The sequence below is a fragment of the Diadema antillarum genome, unplaced genomic scaffold (genome assembly GCF_040938485.1).
Source record: "Diadema antillarum isolate AM-2024a unplaced genomic scaffold, OU_Dant_1.0 seq00000347_RagTag, whole genome shotgun sequence".
NCBI lineage: Eukaryota > Metazoa > Echinodermata > Echinoidea > Diadematoida > Diadematidae > Diadema > Diadema antillarum.
Genome location: NW_027271357.1, coordinates 80,350 through 100,375, shown reverse-complemented (window position 1 = coordinate 100,375; position 20,026 = coordinate 80,350). Strand labels below are relative to the sequence as shown.

Below are 20,026 nucleotides of genomic sequence, written 5' to 3'. Positions count from 1 at the left end.
GGTTTTTTTTTTTTTTTAATCTTAAAAGAGGTTGAATGCAGGGAAGTGTGGGTATGGAAATGACATACATTTATACAACTGTACATGTGTATACTTGTACTTCATCCTTGGTTTTTTGTTTTTTTTTTTTTGATTAATGTGATGAAAACAGGGCTGTATTATATACAATATGTGGGCTACCACTTTACTAGTACTCTGGGCTTGAAAGGCTGTTATTGCGTGCTATCAGTGTCACAGTTTTAACTGCCTGTGCCCATGGCCGGTAATCAACTTCAGACAGATTGACCTCTTGTTGCTGCTAAGTAATGAGATTACTCACCACAGTCAACATGTCATACTACGTATCTAGACTCTGAGGACTTTTAGTCACAGATTCTCCTGCTGGTAAAAGACTGGGCTGCTTTGCTAGTGAAGGCCACAGTTGTATCTAGGCTTCATGTTGCTATACGTCTATGTAGTGTTTGTGTGGAGTGCAGTGTATGTCTGACAGACTGAACTTACTATGTAATCATATCACTTTTCAGTATTGATTAGATTTAAGCTTCTGGAGTCTGTCTAGTAATCATGTTCAGAAGCTTTCCAGCATGGAAGCACCATCTAATATTTTATGCCTGGAATTACTTCTTTGTAATTGTAAGAAAATCCTTTTGTTTATTGCTGACTTTCAATGTTCTCTAATCTTAATATAGCCAAGTTGTATCATTCATTTTTTTTTCTGTATCTTCAAACGTACATAATGCTTTATAGTTTTTCTGTATAATATCAGAATCTTTAGTTTCGTTTATACATTCATGTTGAATAATTTCCTTTTCTGTGCAAAGTTCAGTATTTATGTTTCTGTTTCCTCCCCTCTAATGTCTTTTATTTGTCAATATTTAAGGCTGTGCATTGGTAAAACAATAGATTAGCAGTATCCTACTGGTATGAAAAAAGATCATATGACATCCAAATGTTCTAAAAGAGAATGAGTAGAAGATTGCTTGCAGAATCCCCACATAACAGTATGACCAGCTTGCTAAAAAAAGTTAAAGAGATAACATTCTGTAGATGACGGATATGTCAAGCCATCTTTAATAATTGTAATTTGTCTTGTAATGTCTTTTTGCCTGATAGGACTGTGGGATTGAAGGCCTTGTGGAGGAACTCTGTCTCAAACTGAAGAAAGTCCAAGAGGAGCGGGAGGAGAACACTTCACCAAGCCACTCACCAGACCATACCAACACACCCCACTCAGATGATCCAGCTGACGAGAAGGAGAGGTATGACCCTTTAGGGATTATAGATTTGGTTGAGGTGGGGCTTCAGTTTTCCTTTCTTTTTTGAAGACAATGAGAAACCTCATGAAATATTAAAGAACGTACAATTTTAAGAGGAATTCAAAGGTTATTTGATCAAAATCAGTTTTGAAATAGCTAAGATATCCAAAAACAAAGAGGTTGTAATAGGAGGTGGGACCCTCCTTTTATTAGGACCACTTTGTTTTATTTCATTTTTGAATATCTCAGCCATTTCAAAACCAATTTTCATCAAATAAACTTTGAATTCTTCTTAGAATTGTATGTTCTTTCATATTTCATAAGAGGTTTCTCAGTATCTCACAGAAAAGTTGGGAACCTGTAATCCCCATCTCAACCAAAACTATACCATCCCTTTAACATTCCTCTCTTTGCTCCCTCTTGTTTTTAAAATCTATAGACAAGGCATAATAACATGCAGCATCTGAATAGCTTTTAAAAGGGACTGCCGTATACAAGCCTCTGCATTTAAAATGCATTTATAACCATCATACAAGGCTTGTAAGGTTGTAATGTGTAAGTCTAAAGGCAATCATGCCTTCCTATGGTGCCCTTTGCCTTTCCATTAATTTTTATTTCCATGAATATACTATAAAAGTCAGAGGTGATTTTGTGTGTAGGTTAGTATCCATCTCCTAGCCTATCCATCATTTTGACATCATTTTGTTTCTTTCTCTTGGCCTGTTATCACCCTCACTTTTACAGTCATCTGTCATGGTTTACTCCTGAGACACTGAAAATTCAAAGAGATGTTGCTGATTCATGCTATTTATCCCAAAACTGGTATCACATTTCCTCTCTCTCTCACACATATCCTTCTATTCCCCTCTCTGTCTGTCTGTCTGTCTGTCTGTCTGTCTTTGTCTCCGTGTCTCACTCTCTGTAGTGGAAACATATGGATGTGCATTAACTAATAGCAATGCTGAATTTGGCATGTTCTTAATCTCTTTTGTCATCAGACCCTAGGATTTTTTTTCCATTACTGATAATGCCACACTAGTGAATTCACCTAACAGACTGTACAAATTTTCACATGTAAATATATCTGTGGGAAACATACTGTGACTGGATGCAGTTTACGCAACCATTTCCACTTTTTGTCTCGCCCACTGGAGGTGAAGGCGAGACTAAGGGATCCAAATGGCGTCCATCCGTTGTCCGTCCGTCGTCCGTCACAAATGTTAAAGTTTACCTGCAAGACTCTCTTATGATGCATAACTTGGCAGCTGTTACAGCAATGGCAGCCACACTTAGGTGATAGAAGCACTAGGGGTATCTTCATGTTATGGTGTTGTCGGAGGTCATGTGATGATGTCAAAGGTCATTTGAGGTCATATATTAAAGAGTATGTGCAGGACTCTATTCTATGTTGAAGTTTACCTGCAAGACTCTCTTTTGACAAATAACTTCACATAAGTTGCTTGGATTACAACCTTACTTGGGTCATAGGTGCACTGGGGGTACCTTCATGTTATGGTGCCGTTGGAGGTCACAGGATAAGGTCAAAGGTCATTTGAGGTCATACGTCAAAGTTTACTTGCAAGACTCTCTTATCACACGTAACTCGACACATGTTGCTACAATGGCAATCAAACTTGGGTGATGGATGCACTGGGGGTACCTTCATGTTATGGTGCTGTAAGAGGTCACATGATAAGGTCAAAGGTCATTTGAGGTCATACGTTAAAGTTTACTTGCAAGACTCTCTTATCACACGTAACTCAGCACATGTTGCTACAATGGCAATCAAACTTGGGTGATGGTAGATGTCTCTTGGGAAGTTGAAGGTAACCACAAGGTCAAAGGTCACAGACAGGGGTCAACAAATTTTTAGGGCCCAATGTTAAGTTTTTAGGGTGCATTTCGTTTATGGCTCATAACTTTTGATCCCGTTGTCCGTTTGTGACCAAACTTGGATGGTAAATGTCCCTTAGGGTGTTGGAGGTCACCACAAGGTCAAAGGTCATAAGCAGGTCAATTAACTTCTGGGAGTTATAAAAAATATTAATTCCTTGTACGCGAATGGGCGAGACACAATTTGGCACTTGCCTTGTTTTACAATGCTGGTCCGATTTTCACCAGCCCACCACATACAATGTTTGTCATTGCCCCAGTTTGTCCTTTCTTGCGTTGAACATGTAATGTGGCACTGTGTATTCATACAGTAGTCACCAGTACTGTCTTAGCAGGTATTGTGGTTATAATTGTGGGTATAGCAGACAATTTAGATGTCATTTTGGTAGTGATGTTAAATCTGAAGTTCTCCTTCTTCCATTCTTACATTATGTCTTTCATGTTACTCTTGATAAAGTCGCCGACATGAAAGTCTGAAAAATGGCAAAATACAAATATTTATCTAAAATTAGAATATTCTACTATTCCTCAGAAATAAAAAGTTCTGTATCTCAACAACCTCCTTACCAGATTTCAATCTTTTGAATGTTTTGAAACTTGATTCATGAAATAGTAACTGGAACTCTAAGGTCTGCTTCTTCATAGCTGTGAAAGAGTCGATCCCTAGAATGGCAAATTTTACGCAGATGGTGCCATCTGTACACTGTATGTCATTATCATTGTGGATAATAACTTGCATAAAATGCTCTGCGGATGCGTTAATGTAGGGGGCTAATAGTTCACATTTGTTGTACGTATGTACTTGTCAAGTCTCAAACCAATACAAAGTACATGTATGGCAAATCCCAAGTTGGTGACGTGTACAATAGTCTTTCCAGTGTCTTCTTATTACTTACATGGCTACATGTTATTAGACACTGTTCCAAAAAGGCCAATTATTTGGTCATCCCATCCCTGTTGCATAGAAAGATGCAATCAAAGATAAGTTAGGTATTAACCAATCAGAATTGAATATTCAAAGACTTATGTTTGATTGCAACTTTTATGAAATAGGGCTCTGTATTCTAGATCTTTTACTACTGTGGTCACACCATTCTTTATTTTTTTTTGTAATCTTCAATCTCTTGATGTAATAAAGATGATATTGTAATATTTAGTGATTGCATCTTAAGCGGTTCTACGTGTAGACAGGTTTATCGCTTTCTAATAAATTATGATTTGAAGTGTTCTTAGAAGTGTAATCTCTCTTGACTTCGCATTTTAGATATTGAAACATAAGACCGTAAGTTGTGGTCAGGAGTGTGAATGGTAACATACATATATTTTCACAGTGAACTCCATAAGAGATTGACATCCAGTAGTGATTCTGAGCCTTTGTTGTCTTATTTTTCCAGGTACTATGAGGCCTTTCCATCACTGAGTGATAAGACAGAGTTAGCTGCGGCTGACGTCAAGCCAAAGGGAGCATGGAAATTGAAACCCAAGCGAAACAACTCAACTGGCTCCATATCTGCCAACCCCTGCATCAATCATGACTTGGACTCACTGCCTAAAAAGAGTTTCTCAGCATCAGTCTCTCGTGGTAGCTCTTCTCCTGTCGCTTTCCAAGAACGTCATTATCAGCGAGCTCAAAGTCTGCCTAACAATCTCTCCAGAAACAGAGTCAAGAGCCCTACATTTGTCGTTCCAAAGTATCAGGGACGAAAAGGTCACCGCTACAATCAGAGCCATGAGAAGGGTTCAAAGCGGCACAACAGAGAACGGGAATTCTCCAGTCGTGGAGGAGAGCGAGGCGATGGCAGATATGCAAGAAAAAAGGGGAACGTGTTTCCTGAATGGTACAGCGAAAGTGGGGAAGGACTGGCAGACATGTCACTCTGGGATGGCAAAGAAGCTGGTCTGACAGATGATCCCAATCGTGCTGTCCTCACAATGGAAGCCAAGGAGAATACAGATAAAGCTGTCAATGAGGAGGAGAAACTTGATGAGGCAGTTAGTACCATGGTTGAAACCCTGTGTCGTAGCATCATGGAAGAGTGTGATGATGATCAGCCTTTTGTGAAGGGCTCTCCAAAAGGGCCTGAGCAACTTGCTGATGATAGTGAGAGGTGCCTGTTTGAAAGACATAATAGTCTTAAGGATTGGCGTGCAGGTTCCACAAGAATTGCTGACACTGATTATGAGGCCAGCATGGCTCCCACCACAGTCGAAGGTCAACTGCACCCTTCGTCATCCATCTGGGAGAAGAATCTTGTGCCAGGGAGTCCATTGTGCATTGGCCATCTGGAGCCCTGGGGAGATGATGCAAGATCTTGCCTGCCTACAACAACATCCATCACTGGTACCAACTCTGCCGTCGAAGCTTGTGCCTGCCAGCTTTCCAGTGGACAGACCAGCCCGCAAAGTTTGCTGGAAGATTCTGCTGCTGATGAGGCTTCTGACACAACGTCTTTAGCTGAAGAACTTCGCGTTGACATCAATCACCACCAAATGGACAGTGCTCCAATCTCGCCCCGCAATGCCCCCATTGGGACTGGTCGTAACACGGACAGTCTCTTGAGGATCTGTGACCACACCCATGCACACTCCCATCCCTTCAACATCCATGGCCCACCAGGACAGGCAGGTTCAACTTGGGGTCTCCCCAGTGATAGCTCACAAAGTGTTCAGCCATGCACACCTGTCATGTCTGGTTTACCCAGTGATCATTCTGTGAGTGCTGATGAAGACAGTCTTGTGCAGGGGATATGTTCGTCTCACAAGGACAGCTCACTTCTAAACATGAGTGAAGCTCATTCATTGGACATGAATAATGCCATGTGGGCCACATATGAAACCAAGCAACCACAAGTCAACCCACCCAAGATTGTAACATGGGATGACAGTATATTTTCCGGATTCCAGCCAATGTCCAAGGTATCTGCTTTCATTGAAGGAGGAGTGTATGGCAGTCCATACAGCAGTCACAACAACAGCCAGTTTAACAGCTGCTCCACGAGTCCCTGTAATGATAGCAGCATCAGAGAGTTGTGGGAGAGTACACAGAGCAGAGCAGAGGGTACACAGAGCAGAGAAGCTTCATCAGTTTGCTCACTGGAATGTCTCTTAAGCCCTCAGCCATGTGGTGGGGCTTCATGCTCTATTCAAGATGAACAGAGCATCATTGAGGACAGTCTTGTAGATAGCCCCAAATATCTCTGTTCCAGAAGCTCTTCACGTTTTGAGTTTGCACGAAGTATCAGTGACATAGAAAACAGTGGCAACTCAAGCCCTCGTGGAACTGAAACTGATGAAATGATATCTGAAGATGAGTGGGTTGAGGAGGTTCCCAGAGATGGTCATGAGACAAGCCTAGTAGATCTCAAAGGCAAGCTTTCTGAGCATTGTGACATCGACCGCACCCCTCAAGACAAATGCTCTGGTGTCAGTTCGGGAAGTGTGAATAGTCAACATGGCTCTTCAGCCAATAGTCAGCAAGGCTTATGTAACAGTCTTCTTGCTTCCGGCAAAGGCACTGTTGTCACTCAGCATCTACTGTCGGCAGACTGGAAGAGAACTGATGCCACCTTTTCTGAACCCATCCAAGATCCGCATTCCCAGTCCTGGGGCAGTGCCATGCCAGCAGGCTCTTCGCGTCAGCAGCTGATCTCATCAACTTCACATTTCAAACCGATTCAGCAAGGGTTCACCAGCAGCAACCCCTTGACAGCACAGACCTTTGAAGATGCATCTGAGACCCAGCAGTATCAGCAGCCTGTTGCCAGAAGCAAAGCTGCCCAGCACCAGGGGCCCCTCAGACAAGAAGCCAATGTGTCAGATACATCAAGAATAGTCCTGCCTGGATATACAGGATCTGCCTTTGAGTCTGGTACCAGTGCAATGTACCCCAATGCATATAGCAGCAGTAATCCTGTCCAGCACAGCTATTACTCACAGGGGGCTGGAGCCGGTGTTGGTCCTGGCATTGGTGATCCTGGAGGAGGGAGTGGCTGTATGGGAGACTCCTGGGGCTACTTTGGCTTCAAACCTGGCCAGCATCTTGATCCTGACATGTCTAAGGTACACCACAAACTCTTGCATGCTTTATTCTTTGCACTGTTTACTGTTTGTTTTTGCATGAAACATAATTTTACATGGTGATGATTAGAAACTACCATAATCATCACTCTTGAAGTAACTTTCACAGTAATTTTCTCTCCGTCTTCTTTCAGATATTTGAAAGCACTATATCTGTTTGTTTACTAGGAAGGTTTTATTGCATTAAGATGTGAAAAGAATATTTACTGTGTAAGCAGTGTTTTGTAAGAATATGATCAATGCAGCAGAGGAAGATATTGCATAAATGTGCTTAACATACACAGGTCAAAGTCATTGTTTTGGTGCAAAATTCACTCAGCACGGTTTATCATGGACATCACTGTGAACTCACCATATTTTAGATTTTGCTCTTGTCTTGTTTATTTATGAATGGTACCATGCATTTGAGTGTGGTAGAGAGTTCATTTAAAAGACAACTAGTTCAGTGATTTCTAACAGGCAATACTTTGACTGTCTATTTCACTCAGATTTTGACTGCTCCATTGATTTCCTGTGTACAGATCAGTACTTTTCCTGTTTCACTGTGAATAATGGCTTGCCATTTGAATGTGACCCATGTTCATGACAAATATTCCATCTTTGACCCCGTTTACAGTGCGAGGCTCGGCCGCGGCAAGGCTGCGGCTCAGCCCAGCCCCGCTTCAGTGTAAAGGCGCAAAAGGCTAAATGCGGGGCCAAAATTGGCCTCGCATTTGGCCTCGCTCTGGAGGTGGCGGTTTTCTCAGTGTAAACGCAAACTGGGCCAAATGCGCGGCCAATTTTAGTCTGGCCTCTAAACCCTCTGCCCGTACTACTTCGCTATTCAGGATATTAACCCCCTCAACGTCGAAAGCTAGTATAGTTTAAGGTGGTTATGTCCTGCAATGGATTTTTCCTTTGGCAAAAACCTTTGCCGAACGGCGACACGGAATCCAGGTGACAAAGGGTCTGAAAACCAGACCATACCAAATTGTGTTTGTTTACAAGCAGAGCGCCACTACGACAAAATATTGAAAGGTTTGAATTAAAAGCGCGGCCGAGCCCGGCAGTGTAAACGGACAAAATTGCGGGGCTCGGCCCCGCAATTGAGGCTGGGCTCGGCCGCGGCTCGGCCCAGCCCCGCACTGTAAACGGGGTCTTAGTCTCTGAGTGATGAAGAATAGCATAGAGGACTTGAAATACACTTCCACATTCCACAAGACTTATGGTCAAAGAATGATGGTTTGGGGATGAGGCACACATTTTTGCCTAATTAACATAAAAATCTATGGTGTCTCTCAATCGATGAAAACATTACAAATAATACAAACAAGAAAATTACAATGTTCACACTTCTGATTTCGCTCAGTGAAACAAAACTTATTAAAAATTTGTGACTACCAGTTAATTGAACTTGACTTCATTAAGAACACTTGGCCATTACGGAAAAATTTAAGAGCAAAGCCACAAAATAATTGAGGAGGAATAAATGTTTAACAACCTGTGCTGACCTGGTATAGCTTACCTGTTTCCTTAATTTTTATATAAATATTACAGAAATGAAAAGAAAAACCAAAGAGGATGTGAGGTGGATGTTTGTTTCTTGATGGTCCCCTCTAGCCTTGATATAGTTTTTCTGTGTTTCATGATTTTACGGGCTTCATTTCACTTCACTCCACATCACTGGTACTGACAGAGGGGAACCCCTTTTTAGCAGAGGAAGTCATGTTTCTGTACCCTGATGTAATATGAGCTGACAGGGGAATTTAGAAATGTTGCTTCTAATATCCATACTGGGCTTAATAGTGCTCTTATGTCTAGACGTGCAGTTGGATTACAAATTCTGACCCCCAAAATGTGCACTACATTTGTATCACCATACAAATGCAACAGTCTTTTTTCCCCTTTCTTCTTTTCTATTCCCTTACAAATTATACAAAACAAAAGCACATAATGACCTTGCAAGGTATGACCAAACTATTGGAATTGATGCCAAATGAGTAAGACAGATATTGTATGACACAATGACATTTTGAGTGATAACACAGCCAAGTTGCTAGCAATATTTTGATTTAAGACCAGTTGTATATATTTTAAAAGAACACAGGTTTTAAATCTACAGACTGAGGTTTATGTGAATTTTTTGATTAACATTTTTTAGGAAAGAAGACAATAAGAATAAGGCCGTTATCAGAAAAGTAGGCATCTGATGAAAGTTGCAGATAAGGTGACACCCACCACAACAGCAGCAACACGGTATGAGTTACACATGCAATACTGTATGTGACAAGGCATGAATTTTGTGTTTGTCAATTTACGAACATCTTTTTTGTTTATGCTTGTATATTGAATTAGTACAGGCCTCGTGACAAATATTGCACAACCCAAGCAAATAATTTCCTTGTACGGTATGAATCATTGCAGTTTGTTGAAGATGATGACGTGTTTCTCCATGAGGGCCTACTGGTAGACCAGCCTCTTGAGATACACCCGCATCGTCTCCAGGGGCAACACAAGAAAAGGGGTGAGTCTATGTTCTGTAAATGCGGCTGGAATATCTATCCATCAATGTGTCATCATTATGACGTTTTCCCTTCCTGATGAAAACAGCATGATTTTGATAGCAATCTCTACATTCTTATGGCATTAACAGAAGCTCCTCTGTAGTAAGAATTTTAGAAAACAAGACAACTTTGTCTATGGGGTAATGTATGCAGTAAGAGAAAGCTGAACTTAATCCCTTGTGCCCACCTCGTGCACACTCTAATGCAAAAATAAACAAACAAGCAAACACCAACAATAACAACAACAACAACAACAAAGCAATATTACTGCATAAGTTTTACTATGTAGACTTTTAGGTCTCTTGGTCCTAACTTAATGGGATGTAGCTTTTCAGTAGAGCACTTTGTTCCTACGGCTTCCAGGGGATATTCTTAGACCATAGTCATTTTCAATTAGTGCAGGCTTTGGTATTTTGCTTAAATTGACCGATTGAAATGACCAATAGAAAGTGAAAACATGAGTTTCTGCCATCATTCACCACTGTTAGCCTCCTACATGTATAGCTCACAAAGGCACACATGTACATCTTTCATTTGTAAGAAGGATTTCAGCTTCACTGAAGCTGAGGAATTGGTGATTTGAAAGAACCGTTGCAGTCTGGTGATTTCTGACTTCCTGAATCATGAGACCTTTTCAGTCCTTACGTTTACCAGTGGCGGATCCAGAGGGGGGCGCAACCGGCGCACGCCCCCCCTTTAATTTTCGTAAAAAACAAAAGAAATAAAAAGAAAAACAATGAAATGAAACCCGGAAGTGGCACTAGAAATATTAGTCACTCCCCCCCTTTACAGAATTCCTGGATCCGCCCCTGTTTACTGTGTTTATGTGTTGATAATGTTAAGCACTGCCCTACGCACTGCCCTACGCAGTTTAATAGTCCTTAACCTGTTGATGATGAGTCCTAAGTATGTCTACGGGACATGCATGTTATAGCAAGGTCAAACAGAAATGGATGTTGATTGCTCCCAGAGACAAGTCTCTGTCATGTTAGCAATTAGGAGGGGAGAAAGAAGAGATGTCATGTATGAAGAAACTTGTGTATGGAATCTATCACCGTAGACCCTTCAGAATTGATGCACATGGCATTAGTATGTGCACATACAGTAGCAGGGGAAACTGATTTGTGCTTCTGCAACATTTTCTACTTTGAAAACCTGTGGAGTGAAGCAATAATTAAAGTTGTTCCAGAATGTGTTCCATCTGTACTCGGTCCGCAGTGACAGTACTCAGCAGCCACATTACTCTTTACATATGTTAGAAGAGAACCCATCCCTGTTTCAAGTAAAGCTGTGTCTATTCGAATTATTCTGCACAGCTGTTAAAGTGACATAAAACCAAATGGTCTTGTTCCAATGTTGTCTCTTCAAAGTTCATAGTAAAAATAATTTGTTATGAAAAATGCAAAAGGCAGTTTGAAAGTGAATGTCACCATCAGTTATAATGCTCCCTTGCACTGCTTCATCAAGCCAGATGCTTCCCCCTCCCCCAATGTATGTAGATACATGTGTAGTATACCGTACATGAAACATGGAAGGGCCAATAGTAAGTCTCAGTGAATTGCAATATGCCATGCTTATTGCAGTCATTTATGATATACTTTAACTATGGAATGACATCCCCCCCCCTCAAAAAAAAATGATGATAAATGAATAAATCAACAAATAAAAATGAACAAACCAGGAGGCATTTAAGAATGGACAATAAGCAAACTTTGGTAGGAAATATTATTAGGAAGAGTTCTATGTGTTTGATATAAGTAAAGGAACATGGTTATTGAAAAGTGGTACAAGAGATGTATACACAATGATGATAGACCAGGATTTGATGTCCCTCATGATTTCTTTGTCCCTTTTAATGCTGAAATCCCTTTCCTTTGATGTGATGGTTCTTAGGTCAGGCAAACAATGTCTGCAAGGAATTTCTGTTAGGCCAGTGCAACAACAGCATGTGTGGTTTCTCCCATGTGGACCCAGGACATGTCACATGTGGACAGTGGCTGGAAGGAAGGTGTCAGAGGGGATCACTGTGCCAGTTTATGCATGGCTATCCCAGGTAAGTCATGTGACAAACCATAGCACTATTACACCAGGTGAGCATGCGTAACAGATCTATGTCCCAAATTACAGCCTTTTTTCCTCTTTCCTCCTCCTTCATGCTCAGTATTCAGTGTGGTCGACAGGCCTACTGAAGCTTCAGCTTTCTGAGAAGCCTAAGTTTACAAGTTTACACATTTGCATCAATGAAACTAGTGCTTGGTCAAGCTCTGTTTGGTCATTGTTGAAACTCAAGACTAAAAAACTTTGCAGATGAGCAAGTCTTCTCTCTGTCTCTATTTCTCAGAATGTGTAAATGGGTTTGAGGAAGTACTGTACCTCTATTTGATTCAAACCATGTTAGTGTGTGTGTAATAATGCACTAAGTCAAGTTATGACTTGCAGTCCCCTTTGTTTGCTTACTCCCTAATTACCAGGCCAATATATGCATTTTATCTGTGATAAAAACCTCTCAGTTGTTTGTTTTGGGGAATAATTTTCCTGCTACAGCATATGAATTTTATTTGAATCTTTCTTATATTGCATTGCAATGTATGTCATGTAGCAGTTTTGCTGCATAGACCAAATAGTTACAAAATTATATTTGAATCATTTGTTTGTGACTTCAATTACTTATCAGTCTTGATAGTTGAGAAAATGACTGTGGATATTGTGAGAATGGTAGTGCTACAAAACATGAAGGATGATGTTCTAATCACATTTCTTATCAAACATTTTATGGCAGTAGAAACTACCCACATACTCTTATGCATTCATACCTTTTTTTTTCATGGGGGGGGGGGGGGGTGTGGTATTTACATGAGAAAGAGTTCCTCATATCATACTTTTTAGAGCCATCAGAAGATCTGTAAGTGAACTGAGGGAAGAGTCAGGATTATATTGTATTCTATACTGAGTTCTATACTGAGTTAGTGTATATATATGGACATATGATATGACTTGGCAATACAACCATTTTTATACAAACAAGTTTTATTGATTGCAACTGATTGATAAATTGCCCCACATTGACATAACTTTGGAAGAATTTATAAGAAAGGATTTCTGCTGAAAAATGCAACATGTGACTGTTTGTTTTACATCCTCTGCTAACATGTCTGCATATCTTTGTCAATCCTTTCCCCACCCCAGTGATGTGTCATCCCAGTGTAGTAGCCGGGCAGACTCCAGGACAGGTAGTGCTACACCTGATGAAAGTGAAGAAATCTCCTGGGTGAGGATTGAGCCAAGTTTTACATTATACAAAATCTGAATGAAGTCAGCAGGTAATGCTTTATACAGACAAAATTCATACCAAACAAATGTAGTTCAATCAAATTTTTTTTATTAGTACAGATTTCCTTGAAGATTCCAACTTTATACGTATGTAGTTTTCTCCAAAATTAAATGCAGCACAGCTAAGTAGTATCACACTGAGCTGCTGCTCATACTGTTCAATAATGGCAGTGTGGCCCATCCTACCCACTAAAGCCCCTTTTACACTTTCACAGATCGCATCACGGATTATCACAGATCGTCGTTCGTGGGTCATCCGTACTGTTTTTCCGGCATGACCGTGTTGACTCCATGAAGTCATCCAGCGTGACCCTTGACCTTCCGCCATGTCCGTGAAAAAAATTGAAGGACAAGTTCACCTTCATAAACATAAGGATTGAGAGAATGCAGCAATATTAGTAGAACACATCAGTGAAAGTTTGAGGAAAATTGGACAATCGATGCAAAAGTTATGAATTTTTCAAATTTTTGTGTTGGAACCGCTGTATGAGGAGACTACTATAGCTTATGAGTCATATGCGTACAACAGTATAAAGAAAATGTAAAGAAAATTTAACATATTTTCACTTTTTTCGCATAATAAAAGAGCACTTGACTTGCCTCTTTCTAAGGGCAGGGGGAATAATATTACCCATAACATATGTCGGTGACGAGTCAAGGGAATGTGTACTTTTTTCAAAAGATGAAATTTTGTGAAAATCTCTTTATATTTTCCTTATATTGTTGTATGCATGTGACATCTAAGTTATTCATACACTGCCGTAGTCTTCTCATCCAGCGGTTACTGCACAAAAACTTCAAAAATTCATAACTTTTGAACAGATTGTCCGATTTTCCTCAAACTTTCAATGATGTGTTCTACTAATATTGCTACATTCTCTCAATCCTTATGTTTATGCAGGTGGACTTGTCCTTTAAGCTAGCTTAATTTTTCATCCTAGACATCACGGATGAAAATCAATCCGTACTCTTCAATCATTACTTCTCCATCCATTGATACAGAAGTTTCTGTATATATGAATTAGTTGGAGCACTGTGTAATAGTAGACTAGGCTCTTGCCTTTTAAAGGGGGGGGGGGGGTGGTGGTGGTCCCAATTTCAAATCAGATCAAGTACCTATGTCCTTGGACAAGACGTCTTTACCTACGATGTCTCTCTCGACTCAGGTGTAAAAATGGATACCTGGCAGTGCTGGGGTAAAAATGATAATGGAAAGGAAGAGGCTACATGGAATAAGTAAGACCGTGTCATAATCACCGCTTAATTGGGAGGGACTGGGAGACAAGTTTCTCCTGTTTAAGTGGTACTCCAGCCTAACCGGTGGATGGTATAGGCCTCTGCAAACCACACAACATGAAGTTCAGTATGTGGGCATGACACTAAACCATGCACAGTTATTAAACCCACTGATAAAACCACAGCAACAAGTATACACACGCTAAGACACACAGACACAAAACGGCGATAAAAAAGACTCAACAGTCTCGCAATTTTGCACATGCATCATCAAAACAAACCTTCCTTCCTTTGATTCACAAATAACCCATTTTATAGAGTTCACAGTACCAGCAAGTTACGATGCCTATGACCCTTTCTATGCAGAGAAAGAGGCAGCACTGCTAACCTTAATGTATTAACAACATGCACATTCATTACGCGATGACACTGACTGCACACGTGACAAACACATTTATGCCTCTCGTTACGCTGTCTGCCACACACAAGCATACTATGCACAAACAGGGAGAGTATGGGCCTCACGTGGGGAATGCGACTCTCCGTATCACACTGAAAGGGGTTGGTAAGTGGAGTAGAAGCTGACAACACTTGATGTGACCGCCTGCACTATGTCCTACTGCATTAACAGCAAATCTTTAGACTGTGCAATCAGCATAATCTGTTGGGAATTGGTTAGAAATAATCCTGAAAAGGAAATTAAATCCTTGCGATTATTTCCAAGGATTTACTTACTATTTTTAGACATTAATGACAGGCAAATGAAGTTTTTCAGCCAGAATTTGTCCGGATTGAGTGGTTTGTGGTTCTGATTAAGCGGTGGAAATAACATATGAAAACTTTGTTACATCCAAATTTTGTTGCACTTGAGTGGTGTCCCCGCTAAAGTGGTTTGCAATGAAGGGTTGAGTACTCAATGATTATTACAAGTCCTTCAAGTAAAGAATATTGATATGCCTGTAGGACCCCTGTCGAGGTAGTTACGCTGTAGCTAATGACATGTGGGAATCTGTAAGGGGCACCACAAAAGATAACATTGAGAAAACATTTAATTTGAGAGAGAACCATTCATCCATAGCAGCGTTCCCACTTTTCAGTATATTTAGCTTGACTGCAATGGATGAGCTCTGAGATGAGAAAATCTTATAAATGATTTTATTCTTATGCATGAAATTCTCCGCTCCCCCACAGGATCAGCAGAGGGGAGGTGTGCCGATGCCTGACCTGCTGATGTTGTCTGGATACCAAGGTGCTGATGGTGGTTTGAGGGCGTCCTCCAACCAGAGAGAAGGAGGAACGGAACACATCCGATCACAACCTATCAAAATATCCTCCAAGACCAGATGACGACAGCTTCGCTACCAGTGTTGGTAGTGTAGTTATAGTAGTCTATGGTATTTATGAAATACTTATCTGGTTTTAAAATGTTATGCCTGCACTATAACAATTGTTTTGCTTTGGAAATGTGCTGTATTTATGAGTTCATCTACCGATGAATTCATCAACCCACAGTAAGAACTTTAATGTATGAAAAAAAAAATACACAAAAAACATATTGCTTGACTTCTGTATGTTCGTGAACATGTGTGTTTGATGTTTTTGGAAGGCATTCTTCAAATGTTTGTAGCACCACAAGGTTCGTGCAATCTAGAGTTGAGACGGAGAAAAGTGTCAGCTCAGTAGTTTAGTAACATACCACTGAGCATAAACACAGACTGACATTATGAGCTCACATACGTACTTAGAGCAGTGAGCAGTGATATGAATTTTGTATGATGCTGTAAGCGCAGCATGCATGGGTGTGTGTAAGGCTTTCCATGGTGTACTATGTTCCTATAGAGTATTACACCTGTCATTTCTATTTTTTTTCCGAAGACCAGTATCAAACCTGCCAAGGTTCTCCCTGCTTACATATTAATTGGAGAAAAGAAATTGAATGAATTGTAATATCTTCTCAAATTGTGGAGCAGTCACTAAGTCAGGAATACCTTTTCTAGAGGAAAAATAACCCTTTTGTCAAAAGAACATGTTACATTTTGCTCATTTTTGATTATCAATTTGGCAGAGTAAATCCAAGCACTTGACCCATAGTTCAAATACAGAATGAAATGAGAAGATTGTGGCAATGTTTTTGAAGAGACAAGAATTCTCTCTCAACATTGCCTATGCATCAGTAATTTTACACCATGAATTTTAACCTGCTATATAATGGTGACACTTTAGAGTTTATCACTGACAAGGAGCCCTGAATGAAGCCAAAGTCAACATGCTGTGCTTGGATGTTATCAAGAGCCTTGACCAGTGGCATGATATGATAGGACTGCAGGGTTGGCACTGGTGATAGCCAAGGCTTTGACGTGAAGGCAAGATTTAATGACATCCCTGCTAGACATTTCATGATCATCAGCACACTTTTCTTCTCTTCTGGTGTTAAACAATCATGTTGTAGTAACACAATGTGTGCTTAGTAAAAACCATACATCAGCCATAAGGACACAACATTTGTAATTTACTCAATAGATGAGATGCTTTCTGTGATAAAATGGCAACAGATATATGTTTGAATATTATTTGTTGTGTTAGACAGTAGCTCCTGTATTGATAGAGTATCCTAATTTTCATGAGAAAAATGAAGAGAAGTTCAGCACTGTGGAACAAAAACATAGTTGTGGTGTAGATATACAACTTATCTTTATTTCATGTCAATTCAAGTGTAAACTTGAAATGTGCCCTTTTCTCATGGAATTACATGTGCATCTATTGAAATAGTGGAAAGGGTTTTCCATTTTTTTAGTTCGTATACAAAAAAAGTGCATTGAGCACTTCTTTTTATAAAAGAGATTGATTGGTAAGAAAGCAGGGAGCTGTTCAGTGTTGAATTAACTCTTGACGTGTGAAGGGGTCAGCAAGCAAAAGCAAAGAACCAGGATGTAATAAATGCGAGATGCCAGAAGCTGCAGGATTTAAATCTTGAAATGGAATTGATATCCAAGTATGCAAAATTGTACTTGGGATATTTTGTGTGATTTATTTAGGCAGGGCAGTTTAGAGGAATGAAGTCTATGCATGTTTGATATTGCATCAGTAGACAGCTGTGGCTCTGTCATAGAGGAATCTTTATGGGCAGATTTCATATGGAAAGAAATGAATGTGTTAGAGAGGGTATATGGGTAGACTGGAGTGCTGGAAAGTTCTAAGTAATGAGGTCAGCTGGACCTGTGTCTTGAAGTGGCAACCATTTGTGTGATTATTGAAGTTTTCTATATTTCTAGGAAAATACATGAAATATTTTGTGAAATTTTGGAGAAGCCATGTTACCTTCTATCTGTCTCAATGTGTAAACTACATAACATACTTTTTATCTTGGTATATATAGTGATAGTGTATTTTCAATGAAACTAAAATGATTGCACCTAGTAGTGAACAGAGAAGACAAATCGTCAGAGAAGGTGCTGGTTAGTGAGCTTACAGACACATGATAAAGTTAATGAGGAATGAAGTTATTGGATGATTAATTCCAACACTGTGGCTGTCTGTGTATCCATATGGTCAGGATTTTGGTGGTAGTGCAGCATACACAATGTTGACTCAATCTAAAACTCTGTTTTCAAACCTGATGAAATCATATCTATATCCACATCCCTTAGTCATAAGGAGTTCTTAATTCATTTCCTTCATTGTTTCATTCTTTGAGAATTGCTTTTCAGCCACAACTTACCAGAAGTAGCCACATCTTCCAGAACTTAATCCCCAAATCCCAAATCAAGTGATACCTGAAGACTTGGTGATTCTAAATCTGGAAGGCAAGTGTGTAGATAACAGAGATACAGCTGTCGAGTGAGACAGTATTTCTGTAAGACTACGTAGTGGCAGAAGTGAATGGGATTTATGCAGCAAATGATGGTTAGGGCAGTCTACATTCCATGTAGGGAGATTTTGAGAGAAAAGAAAATGTATGGTTGATGTATAATACTGAAACAAAAAAAAACTGAAAAGATTGGAATGAGTGTGCATAATGAGTAAATGCAAGCATCAAACTTAGTGATTTAGACATTACTTCTTAAATGCAGTGATGTTTGTATGAGTGTCATAGAAATTTGACACTTTTCTTGTGAAACACATTTGTATACATTCATTCTTTGTCTCTTTTGTTGTATTATGCAAGGCAATAAGGAAAAAACATTTGTTTTAATCTTCCTTTGCCTCAAGGCTTCTAGAGTCCGATGTGACAAGTGTACAGTTACACTGTTACAGTCAGTCTATATATCAGACTATGTTAATCTTATGCCAAATTTTGTTGTGATTTGTGCTTCAGAAATGTGTTTACTGTAAGTTTGTGTGTGTGTGTGTGTGTGTGTGTGTGTGTGTGTATGGATGATATTAGAATAGATACTAGTTGTTCATATACTGTATATGTACTAGTCAACCCTTCCAGTTAGAATGGCATGTCATGTGGATCCTATGGATGATATGACAGTGAGACTATTGCTGTTATTATGCTTCTAACTTTTTGTTGCTGCTTTCTAAGTGTGTTGAGATATATATGATTATGGTATATATCATTATGATATGTGTAGGCATGTGAGCATGGGAATATTTATGAGAACCTGTCTATCCCAAATATGAAATATTTGTGATTGGTGCTAGGTGGATTTGTCTAAAATTAGAAAAGAGTAGATGTACTTATGTTATTTAATATTTGTTTTATTCAACATTTATTGAAATGTTGCATACATTCTGAAGGTCATACTAGATAGCCTATTCAAATAAATCACATTTGTTTGATTGATGGTAATATTGTTCTGTCAGCTACTCGTATTGCATATCATAGTCATTTAGGTTTCAAAATGTTTGTTTGTCTGGTTTGCAAGAGACAGACGGGCAAACAAACAAAACAAAGAGTTACCGTGACGACAAGGTAGGGTTAACATGTTGCCTTCTCAGAAATTCATCTAAGATATGTGAAAATGTGAAGAAGAAGAATTTACCAAGGACAGTGGTTGAATCATGATCTGACCATACTGTGTGATCATTGATGCATAAACATCAACAACAAATATTTAATCTTTAGCTTAAATGCATCCATGAAAAAAAAAGAAAAAGAAAAAAAGATCTGTTGTTAGCACTGTCATTTCTTAGATCTTGACATTAATGTTTGGTATTTAGCACGTCATCCTATGATTCATCCTTTGTTCCATTTCTTTGTGTAATACTCATTATGTTAAGATGGTTTGTTTACGGACATATGCAATAATTCAGTAGCCTTTAATGGTTTCAGAAGATTTCGTTTCATATTTGTGTATGTAAATAGTCAAGAGTTTATATTGAAATGTAAAAGTACCATAGCATTTCATTGCTTGGAAAGATATTTTTTGTTCTGTTTATGAGGTGACCATTGTTTTGTTCATGTTATGAAGTTCATTGTATAAAGTTTTTGTTGTTGCTTAAGTCATTGATATTTGCATGCAATATGTTTTGCACTTTCAAGTGTTGAAAAATGTGTGGTTTAGAGTTTTGTAATTCACCCATGTATGTTTTAGTCAATATTGAAAGAATATGAGAATGAAAACACACAGTGAAGTTTCCTTTAAGTGGTAGGAAAGAAAAATTTTGTAATGATTAAAACTGTGATGGCTGTGTTAATGTGTATGGTAAATTAGGCATAGATTCAAGCTAGCCAGTCATTCTACA

At 39.4% G+C, this 20,026-nt stretch overlaps 1 protein-coding gene across 2 annotated transcripts in view; it reads left to right on the top strand.

Annotated features, from left to right (window-relative positions):
* LOC139730981 (uncharacterized) overlaps positions 1-19,723 on the top strand; it is a 41,146-nt gene extending 21,423 nt beyond the window's left edge. For both annotated transcript variants that reach the window (XM_071641860.1, XM_071641861.1), the window contains exons 2-7: positions 1,114-1,259; positions 4,544-7,208; positions 9,630-9,729; positions 11,663-11,822; positions 12,956-13,037; positions 15,527-19,723. In XM_071641860.1, coding sequence (XP_071497961.1) covers positions 1,114-1,259; positions 4,544-7,208; positions 9,630-9,729; positions 11,663-11,822; positions 12,956-13,037; positions 15,527-15,682 — 3,309 coding nt within the window. In that variant the 3' untranslated portion in view covers positions 15,683-19,723. The remainder of the gene's footprint in view (positions 1-1,113; positions 1,260-4,543; positions 7,209-9,629; positions 9,730-11,662; positions 11,823-12,955; positions 13,038-15,526) is intronic.
* Positions 19,724-20,026: the final 303 nt, after the last annotated feature.